Source organism: Planococcus citri, chromosome 1 (genome assembly GCF_950023065.1).
Source record: "Planococcus citri chromosome 1, ihPlaCitr1.1, whole genome shotgun sequence".
NCBI classification, from domain to species: Eukaryota; Metazoa; Arthropoda; class Insecta; order Hemiptera; family Pseudococcidae; genus Planococcus; species Planococcus citri.
The window spans coordinates 48,906,994-48,918,703 of record NC_088677.1 but is presented as its reverse complement, the minus strand read 5'-3'; the positions used below and the strand labels follow the sequence as shown (position 1 = coordinate 48,918,703).

Genomic DNA, 11,710 nt, shown 5'->3' with positions numbered 1-11,710 from the left:
ATCGAACTGTTTAATAATAGTAATCGAGAAATGAGAATTGTTTGAAAAGTAAACAAAACTTTTAAATATTTAACGCTTATGTTCGACTGTATCGAGGTAGGAGTGACTGTATTTATTAATTCAACCGGACGAATAACACGGTATACAATGTCTTTTTATTGGAAGCTCTTCATAATTATTTACATCGATGATAAGTTGGAATGGTGGCAGCGAGCGGTGAATATTTAAGCATAGTAAAAGTCTTCTTTCAGAATTGACTCGCGCCTTGTGAATAATAACTATCACCGTTTTGTTGTTTTATCACTTTTTTTTTATTTCAGGGAAAATGAGGAATCCCGGAATTTTAAATGTTCAAAAAATCAGAAATGTGAATAAGTTGCACTGATTTATTCAAAAACGTTGAAAAGTATATTTCTTCAAATTCTTTCAAACAGACCTGATAAAATTAATAAGTTCAGTACTTCAGTATTGTCAAATTATACCTAATGCTATAGCCATGACCCATGAAGAGGGAAGAAAGTGGGTAAGCCAATCTGCTCACAGCCCACTCGGGAAATACAAAAATTCATTTTGATTTCAGTTGAAATTTAAAAATTTTAAATTTCAGGATTCATTTAGTAATAATTTAATTCAATTTAAATTTAAAGCATGACAATTTGACGTCAATTTTAATTGAAAAACATGATTTTAATTCACCTTGATTTTGCTTTTAAAAAAGTAGATCTTTAGGAAATTGTACTATATAATTTCGGTACAGATTAACTTCATTCACCTAACTGCTGAATTTTAAATGATAACATCTACTGACCCTCTTCGCGCTTTATTGATATACCTAATATCGATCTAGTTTAAAAATTTAAAAAAAAAAACATTTTCCAATTTCGAACCGTTTACAATCCGTCAACTTTTGTTGAGCTGAAATATAGCTCACTGAAACATCAGAACCATTTTTGCTGCTGAAATTGATTTTTCGATTTTTGTTGAATTTTTGAAAATGGTGAAAAATAGCCAATTAGTAAGCACCTACCAGACCTACCTATTAATTTTATACCAAAACATCTGAAAAACGCGTTGTGTGCCGACTAAAATCCATCTCTCAAATGGATTTCTGCCATTTTTGAGCCAATCTGGAGTCTCCAGCAAAAGCTGACTCTTCTACAGCGATTCCAAATCACTCCCGAAGTCGTTGTAATAAACTTAAACGTCTGAAAATTAAATCCTGCCAATTTAAAATCTATTTCTTTCACAAGATGCAAGTCTCAAATTTTAAACAAATTTCAAAATGATCAATTTTTTAAACAAATTACTTGAAGTTTCTTCTTCTCCTCAAGTTATAGACTCCTTCCTAATCGATTTCTATCATTTTTGAGCTGACCTGAAGCCTCTCTTAAAAGTTGAATTTTCTCTAGCTGTATTTCAATTTGCTTCAGAAGGCGTTGTAATCAACCTCATCATTGGCTCAATATTTGGTTCTGATGTCTTATTGACGTGTTTTTTGAGTGAGTCAAATTTCAGCTAAATCGAAGTGAACGGTTTATACAGCGGTTCCCTCGTCAATTTGAATTTTGAATTCTTGATTGTTTACAGACCTAGGTCAGAAAAAAGGAGCTGATCTAACTCAAGCCCAGCGGAATTTACCTGGGTCTCTTGTACATACAAGTTCATTCGATCTCAGATTATTGAACAAAACTTGAACAGATATAAAAAATATTTGAATAAAATCACCAAATCACATGCCTATTCATATTTCGTTTCTAACTGGGTGATACTTCCTCCCCGTTTTGAGATTAAATTTTGAGAGAGAAAAATTAATAATAATGCGACATATCTCCAGTTGTGTTTTCAATTTCCTCACAAAAAGTCCAAAATTCCAAAAAAAAAAAAAATGAAACATTTTTCACATGCGCCAATTTTGACTGACACATGTCATAATTTTCAATTTTATGAAATTTGGAAAAATTCACTCTTATGCCTATTAAATGTTTTCTTAAAAATTTAAAAGATATACTTTTTGGCTAGATTTTTAATGAAACATTTCAAACTTGGTGTAAGATGAAAAAATGTGACTAGGTATGTAGTTGAATTCAGATCTGACAATGAAGAAAAAATGAGTCAAAACTAGTTTTCCTAAGGGCGGAAAATGTAGCCGAAAACGTTTCCTCAATATTGTAGGCATAGGTATTATGTCAAAAAGAAAATTTCAAACAAATCGTCATGAAGATGGCATGACAAATACACGGAAAAATGCCTTCTAAATATGTCCTTGTCCTAGGTAAGTACATATGTAATAATTTTTCGTCAGTTCAAAAATGGTGGAGTGGGCAGGTTTTGAAAATTTCAGAATCGATCGAGGCGGTCAAAAAATTTGATTTCATGAGAGCCTTCATTTCATAAGTATATTATTCACGTACATTTCGAGCCTCACGACCTAAAAGTGCCCAAGATTCAAGTTATAGATGAGTGAAAATCATAGGTAATCGTAAGTAGCGTAAGTATATTTCGAAATCACCTTTTTTCCTCTCCAACAGGGTAGATTTTTTATAACTTGTCAATTTCCTCCAAGGCACGAAAAGGTTAATAAACGCAGCTAGAGAAGCACAGCACACCGCTACATCGAGCATCGAGCAGGTATTTATAAATGAGAAAACAATACACGACGGCAGCGGCTTTTGTAAAGCTCTATAGGTATTTAAAATCACACACATACACCGACACAAGCCAATTATATACGGACCGTCGGCGACATTACGTAATATCCACGCTGGTGTAAAGAAAAAAAAAAAGAAGAAGAAAAAGATGCTAACTCTGCAATATGTGGAACGAGCTGCTGAAGCGACGCCAGGAGACAGGAAGTATCTAGGTATACAACAAAACAAGCAGCCAGAGAATTAGATTAACAAAATAAGATATAGATGTGTACTAAGGCGGCGGTGGCGGTGGTCGTTATCCACTTGTTTGGAAACAAGACCGCATCGATAGGTAAAGGTATATGTGAGGCGAGCACGAGGATCGTGCTTATGCTACTGCGTGGTCCCAGTTTTACTTTTTTTTTTCTTCATTTACGTAAATACAGGACAGAGCAATACGCCGCGATATTCTCACCGCTGGCTGAATGAAGCGGACAGCAGCGCCGCGGAGGAGGTATATTGGCGGGGGCATTACTCGATTGCAGGGCAAGGTAACAACGCAAAGCGAGACGGGTCGAAGCACGCATCGCCGCCAATAATTAAGATTCTCACATTGTGTAATAATATTAAAGAAGAAATATTGCGTGCAAACCGGCTCCGAAAGTAGGTCCATTTTAAAACAGTCTACAAACTCGGGGAATTCGATCATTTGGTCGCTGGAAAAGGAAGGGACTTCCTTTCGCTCTTCTACAAAACTACCGTACTCGCGCCATCCACAGTCAGTCAGTTTTTCACGTTCGTTCGGGTTATGAACTGGAATCCGAAACCGATACGAACCTAGGTGTTATTAATTGTTACGATGATAAGTGCTCGTGTATTCGTGTTAGTCGTTTGCGCTGGTGTGGTGTTCGCGAGTTCCAACGATGACTCGAAACCCGCTGAATCTTCTACTTCGGCGCCTTCTAAAGAAGGCGAAAAAACGCAAGGTAAACGTGGAATTTTCGGTCTAGGATACGGCGCCAGCAGCTATTCGTCCAGCGGCAGCGGTTTCGGTAGCAGTAGCTTCGGTGGCAGCGGTTACGGTGGCAGTGGTCTCGGAAACTACGTATCGTACGGATCCGACTACGGATACGAATCACCTCATCACCACGAGGGACACGTCAAATCAGTCACCATCACCAAAGAAGTTCCAGTGCCATACCCGGTACATGTGGAAAAACACGTCCCATACCCAGTTCACGTTAAAGTCCCAGTTGAAAAACCATACCCAGTCCCAGTGCCAAAACCGTACCCAGTTCACGTTGAAAAACCGGTGCCATACCCAGTTAAAGTACCTGTACCTCAACCGTACCCAGTCTACAAGAACATACCAGTCCCAGTAAAAGTTCCAGTCGACAGACCGTACCCGGTACATATTCCAAAACCATACCCAGTGTACATCGAAAAACACATCGGAATCCCAGTTGACAAGCCAGTCCCATACCCAGTCAAAGTTCCAGTCGACAGACCATACCCAGTCCATGTTCCAGTCGAAAAACCAGTGCCTTACCCAGTTGAAAAGCCAGTACCTTATCCAGTCAAAGTTCCAGTAGACAGACCTTATCCAGTACATATACCCAAACCAATACCTTACCCAGTTGAAAAGCCAGTGCCTTACCCAGTAGAGAAACCAGTCCCATACCCAGTTAAAGTTCCAGTCAAAGTACCAGTCGAAATACCAGTACCGTACGAAGTTGAAAAGCATGTTCCTATCTACATCGATCATCATCATAAACATCACGATGACCACTACGAAGACCACTACGATTGATCTCTTTTTCAGAAACCTTACCTATCGATTTGATTCCTTTGAATGAAGAACTCGCCTCAAGTTACCAAGTATTGGAGTTACCTCGGTTCGAATGTAGGTACCGTTATTTGTTTCAGCTTTTATTTCAAATCAAAAAAACGCTTACTCAAAATATTTTCATTAGATTTTTATACGAGTAAAGTTACCTTCAATTATTACCTATTATTAATGTACCTACTAATTGTAGGGTTGGAATTTTAGATGCTTCTCTTTTTTTTTTACCAACACTTGAATTTAAAATTTTCTTGATTTTTGCTTACGATCAAAAATCGCAGAAAACTTTTAAAGGTGCAACAAACGTTTCACCTATATATTTTTTTCACGCATAAAAACCAGTTTCTTCGTGTTCCAGTTAACGAACCGTAGTTGCGGTTATTTGCGTACAAGGTCTTTGATTCATAATACGAAGTTCATCGCACAGCATCTAAAATTTTAACCTATTACTTAATCGGCTCTTCTTTTTTCTGATCCTAAAAACCAGTTTCTTTCAAATCACAAGTTCAATAAATACCTTTTATTTTTTTTATTAGGTACCGATACCTATTTGTACCGTAAGCCTATATTTTTTACGAATTAGTAAAATTCTACTCTTTTATACCTACTTTATTCGTCATGTATTTTATATTGTGATATTATTGTACATATATAAACATTTTTGTATTTGTGTAGATTTTATTTTTTCTTTATTGTTGTAAATTTCATTTGCCATGCAAAATGAAAGAGGATTTTCGAGATATTTATGATGATTTTCATTGAAGAAGCCAAACACCCACATTACCATAAAATAAGTAGGTAGGTAAGTAAATATTATGCATAGAGTATACGTGTATGCATTACTTATGGGTACCTATTTAATTTTTCATTTTTTTTTTATGTATGTACAAATTTGACCCATTTCCTCTAATTTTGACGTATAACTGACTCAAAAATATTTATTTTGTAATAGATGTATGCATTAAGATACAAATTAGGTAGGTACCTATCTGCACTACAACTACTTTTTAATGAAGTCAAAAATAATTTTTTTTGTTGAAATAGGCTAGATGAATAGACCATCTCAAAGTACGTACGTAGGTACCTATATGTACTTACACATTTTGGTGCACTTCTAAATTATTTAAAGTGCATACAATCATAACAAAATAGTTGAATTTGGCGAACAATTTACCTTATTTGTTTTCGGAATAATTGCCATTATTCGATACTGTACAAAAATTTCCAGTGTTTTGAATTATTGAACTTTAATCTCAACAGATCAATTTAATCAACAAGTTATCAAGTTTAAAATCTGCAACGACAGCAAACAAATTTTTGAACATTAAAAAAAAATAGCGATTATAAAAACAAAAAAATGTTGACGTAAAAGAGCTAGGTACCTATACAAATCTCTAAAAATAACGATTTCACTATTTTGCTTTTCTTTGCTTGGAGATTTTTGATTTTCCATTGCAAATTCTCTTCTGTTCGAAATTCATAGAAATTAGTTTCGTGTTTTCAATTTCTTGAAGACAAAATTTAAATTTTATCACATATTGTAGGTATTTTTATCGTAGAATAATTCTGTTTTAAAAGTTGCAAGTATATGTAGGTATTTTTATCGTAGGAATAATTCTGCTTTAAAAGTTGCAACTACATATGAGAACAATATAAAAAAGCACTTAAAAAAAATGTTGTTTGCGAAATATTGATCTTTGAAGAAAGAAATTTGCACGAAATGTTTTAAAATTTGTATTTCAAAAACTTCGCCTTTTGGTGAAGAGTGGCATTTTTAATAATCATACTTACAATGAGGTCAATAATTTAAAAAAAAGAAAAATTGACTCAATTGTACTCGTAGGATTATCAAATGCTACTCTTCAGCACGTCATGTTTTAGAAATTCGAATTTTATTTAAAACATTATTTTTTTCATTCCAGTGCATCTTATTCATGGGTCAATATTTTGCATACAGACAAAACAATTTCGGGGCTTTAGTGTTCTGAATCATTTGAACTGCTTAAAAAAGAATGCAATGCAGCATTGAAAATGTGTAGATATCTAATGAAGTGGACGTTTTATCCTAAAAAAAGTGTAAACAAAAACTGAATTTTGATCGCAGGAGAATTCTAATGAGAGAGTCAAAAGTACATTTATGTAGTAAAAACATTTCAAAGAAGTATTTTTCAAAAATGATGGATTTGTTCTAATATCAATAGTTTTAATCGTAAAGGCTCTTTGCCACTCAATTCAGTCGAGATATGTTTGACATTTTATTAAATTTTCCCACATTTCAAATAAAATAGGTACAAAGTGGAAAACTTCAAGTTAATGTGATCTATCTAAGTATACCTTTTCAACAGTTCAAAACCATTAGAAAAGATTTTTAACCATTGCTTCCCCTTTTTTTGAAAATCACTTCTTCAATGTGAAATTATTCTCCCTTCCCCACCACCTGAAAAAATGAAATAGCCATGAAAAATCATTTTCAACGGTCTTGTTGGACTGCAATATGTCTGTACCCAGGGCCGACTCGGCCCTGCTGTACCTCCTCGACAGTAAAAAAATCGAATCACAATGCACTCTTGATTGGATGAAATTATGACATGAAAATTCAAAACAATTTCCATTGAACTTTATGTTGAAAATATTTCATCATCTCTTTGATTGAAAGTTTATCAAAAAAATTCCTTCAAGTTATAATTTTATATCTTCGATTTTCATAAATTCATAATAGGTAGGTAGTATGTACAATGTATACATATTTAGCTATTATTATAAAGGTTTCTTTGGAATCATCTAAAATTTCTGCTTTTTCACACCTAAAAAACTTATTCCCTCCTCCACTTGGTATAGAATCCTTACTACGCCATTGAAAAGCAAGTTTGAATTTTAATGAAACGTGGTACTTTTGAGTTTCTAAAAAAGTTCTAACTTTATAATCTTGTCACCATTATTTCTTTTATTATCATCCCATTTTGGAATTCCCAACTCTAGAACAGAACACTCAAAATCACCGTTTTTCAACTTTTCTAAAGGTAGGTACGGGGAAGAGGAAGCACCCTCCTCCGATAATTCGGTTGTCTGCAATCATTATAATAGATACGACTTTTTATGCATTAAAAAATCCATACTTAATGCAATTTATGACGAAAAATGGAATAAAATGTAAATTAAAATTTGGGGAAGAAAGGTCAAATTCCAAAACGTAGCCATTTTTTCTAATCCAAAATTCATAGGCTATTCATGGTTTGGAAGGGTTACAGAACTTAGAATGTGTGGAAACTGTACAAAAATATTGCCTTCGACACAGGAAATGAACAAAATTTGCATACGTTCACCTTTTGTAACGCTAGATATGGTACTTTGTATGAAAACATTAAATGCAAATTTATACAGTTGAAGACCAAGAATACCTATTAAATACCGAAGTGTTTCGTAATCCTCTCATTAGGTGTAATAAGATGATCAAATTTTCGTAAGTACCTATATTTATCAAAGCAATTAAAAAATGTATTATAACTCTACGACTAAAATTGTTTATCAGATGCCGTTAATATTGATGGCACTAAGCAAGCGAATGATTTTTGTGAAAATGCGTAACCTTGTTTTGTTTACTCCCTTCCTTACCCCTAGCATAAAATTTTGTACACATAACTGCTTATACTTGATGATAATTTTTCGTAAAGTGTCATTGGTGTAGAATACCTACAGTACTTGACCTTCAACCACATTTACCATTACCATCAAATGTGACCTCTTATAGTGTACAATTTGTGTACCTACTTCAATTATTGATACCAGTATAGCAAAAACAAGAGTAATTTGTCAAACAAATAGGTGATATGAAAAATTGGAAGGGGAAATTGAATGATTTTTCCATCTTATATTGACAGATGTAGACAGATATGTGTATGGAATCTCACATTGAAACGAATAAGGAAAAAAAAACATTTCAAAAAAATGTAAACGGTGATAGGTATAGGTATACAAAAACAAAACACCCTACCATGTCCTCTGTCTCACCCTTCAACAATGGGGAAATTTTATTCAACATTTCTCGTATTTTTTTCATTTCGAGATACACATTTTCACGCTCGAAATGATGAGCTTATTTGCCTATATATCGCTTATGACGGATGGAAACTCGGGTAAAGAGAAGAAGGACAAAGAAGGGTAGGGAAAAACCAACATGCACGCGAGACAAAAGATATATCTAGCTGGTGATGAAATGAAATACGAATTTGGCAACGGTTTAAATATCACGTTGTACAATTGGTATAATATTAATGGACGATATACTATATCTGTATCACGAAAGAATAAAACAAACACAATACGCGCGTCATTTATTGCGGCTTTTAAACAGCAATAACGCGTAAATTAGCGATAGCCACACAAGTGTGAAATATCGATTATTGATCTATCGATGTGGTTTCACATGTCAATGAAAACAAGCCCCGCGTCAGCCAATAATAACATATCGTCGAATTATCGACGACGATTAGATTGTGTATGTGTATTCACAGCAACATATACCTACTGTATAGGAAATACATGCTGCAGAAACAAGAGTGAAAAGGGTGGACGCGGAGGCGAAGGGAAATAAAGAGAAAAAGCAAGAGCACGATGCTGTGGAATTCCGGCGTTAGGTTATGCGTAAACGTATGTAGGAATGACTGTAGCAAAGCGTACACTGTGATATGCGGATTGCGGACAGTTGTATGTTGTATAAAATAGGTATGGGTGGTATCGTGCATTTATGTATAACCCTTATGGATGAACTTTTTAAAACGTAACAATTGGTTGAGAAACAATTAGCAAGTGCTCATTTCACCCTATTTTAATCGACAACAATAAAATCAATAGAGAGCAGAGAGTAAAAGCTAGAGAAAGATGGAAAGACAAAGAGAGATGTGCTTGGTGCGATGGTGCAGACGAAGCGGGGTTTATTTGAGGGGTGCTTCGGAACGTTTTACTATTGGTAATCGGATAAAATAAGGTATCAGGATGTAATGCAATGATTACGTCGCTTCATACCAGCCCCATGGGAACGAACATTTGACGAACATATGCCAAAAACAGTTCTGGAGGAACGAATTTTTTTTTCACGTTAATCGTTTATACTCGTACCTACATATATGTAGAGGTACCTACTGCTGCCGCTGGATGGATTGTAGGTATACGTAGGTATGAACAAATTAATTTGGTTTGTCACGTTTCAAATACGACTCGATAGCCGTGTTTACAATATAGGTTATTATTTTTTACCGCTCTCCATGACCGCGTCTTTGTCTTTTTTTTCTTCCTCTCTTTCTCAATCGTGTAGGACGTATTGTTACGTAGCCAGGTGTTGTAGCATTAACGATTGATAGAACAATTTCCATTACCTGACTTGGACTAATTTTCAAGGTACCCCGTGAATTTTTTAGCTATTTGATTTTTCAACACTTGGAACCATAGGTAAGTCATTAACTGACGAAGAAATCCGGATTCAGTCATGTCTATAAAAGTAGGCAACTATCAACTAATTGTATGTAAGTTAAGTACTTTTTCTGAGAGCTTTATTTTCCATAAACTGTGCGGATCTTTTATTGACTTACAACTTTTTATCTGATATATATAGGTGGAGGTACCTATACGAAATGCGTGAGTTGAAATTGTGTCTGATTGGCAATGACATGATTCCATCGATGATTTATACATCCACTTGGAACAGCATTTCTCCGACATTCGACTCAAAATGAATTAGGTAATTTGATTAGTCATTATTATCAAATTATGCCAATTAACCGAGTCAAAACAATAAAGTATTAAAATCCATAAAATATTGTGACATTCTGATGAATAATTTATTTTTACATATCCTTTCATCGAATGTTTCCGTACATGGAGTTGATTATTCATCATTTTCAATTTCTCAGCAATAAAAAGGTACAAGTACATCATGTGGATCCCCCCCCCCAAGTCAGCGGATTTTGATCAAATTTAGCGAAACCCTTCATTTTGAGTTGAAAATTACTTGGAAAATTTTTTAGCTTCGGAAGTGCTCCTGTAACGGGAAATGAGCCCTCAAATAGGGGAAATTTTCAAAAAAATCGTTGTTTTTTCGCTTCTGCCAATACCGAACCTGTTTAGGACAAAATGGTCCAGTCCCAATTGAAAGTACCTAATTGAGATTTTGCGTTAATCTACGTTATTGCCATTAAAATCCGAGACCACTTTCAGAGTTCTACAGAGCATTTGAAAATTTGCAAATCGCTTATTTTTGGAAATTTCATATAAACTCAAATACATAGGTAGTGCTTGTTAGTGACCTACCTACTTGAGCGATTCACAACCTTTTCTCCAAAATCGTTTTTCACCTGTTCGGAACTTTACATTTTTTCAGCTATTTCATGATTGAAAATTTGCGATGTAGGTATACGGTTCTGAACCGACAGAAACCGATTTTGGAACATTTTAGCGTGTAATCGGTCAAATGGGTCACTAACAAGCACCAATCAGGCTTATACGCGCTGAACATAATTTGGACGGATTTTATGGCACTTTTTGAAAATCTGGAATTTTCCAAATGTACGATTGGAAGATCCAAAACCACATAAAACTACCTTTAATCGACTCAATTGGTAAAACTTCTGCTGCTGAAGTTTCAACTTTGAAAAATCAGCTGTTGGAGGCTCTAGAACTGATCAAAATTTTTTAGAACCACTTTGAATCAATTCTCGGGGGAAGGGAGAAAGGGAGAAAAAGTGGAAGAGAGAGGGGTCGAAGATAGGATACATACCAAATTTTTGCTCTCTATAGGTAGGTAATTTTAGTAATATTGGGATTTTTCTCACTTTTGGTGCAAATTTTATTTTTAAAAATTCACCAATAATCGATAAATCTTCTTTAGCACGTGAAACTTTAGCTTGTGGTGTATTGTGAGCACTTTTAAATTACCATTTGCTCCGGTTCAAATGATGATCTGTCGGTTGAAATAAGTACCTTGTAAGCATTTTTTGCTCGAAAAAGATTAAAGATAGTAAAATGCAAAATTTCAAATACACTTCATCCTACCATAGGTATTTTGTTTTTATGATTTTTCAAACTTTTTTCTTTGGAAGGAGGAGGATTTTTTTTGATCACACAACAAAATCAAATTCTGAGGCTTCCAACTGATTTTCGAATTTTTCAGTGTTGAAAAGGTTCCGAACTTTATTCTTGTTATTTTTTCAATTGGCACTTAACAATTTTTTCAAGACTGAGAATGAGA

The 11,710-nt window shown here is 34.6% G+C and overlaps 1 protein-coding gene across 1 annotated transcript; it reads left to right on the top strand.

Moving 5' to 3' along the window:
- Positions 1 to 3,325: 3,325 nt before the first annotated feature.
- LOC135832460 (tetra-peptide repeat homeobox protein 1-like) lies at positions 3,326 to 5,144 on the top strand. The gene has a single exon (XM_065345718.1). It carries the CDS (start codon positions 3,487 to 3,489, stop codon positions 4,435 to 4,437), a length of 951 nt encoding a protein of 316 aa, XP_065201790.1. The 5' UTR covers positions 3,326 to 3,486; the 3' UTR covers positions 4,438 to 5,144.
- Positions 5,145 to 11,710: the final 6,566 nt, after the last annotated feature.

What these genes read in the sequence shown, in the direction of transcription:
- LOC135832460 (XM_065345718.1), top strand. Translation starts at nt 3,487, where the DNA reads ATGATAAGTGCTCGTGTATTCGTGTTAGTCGTTTGCGCTGGTGTGGTG.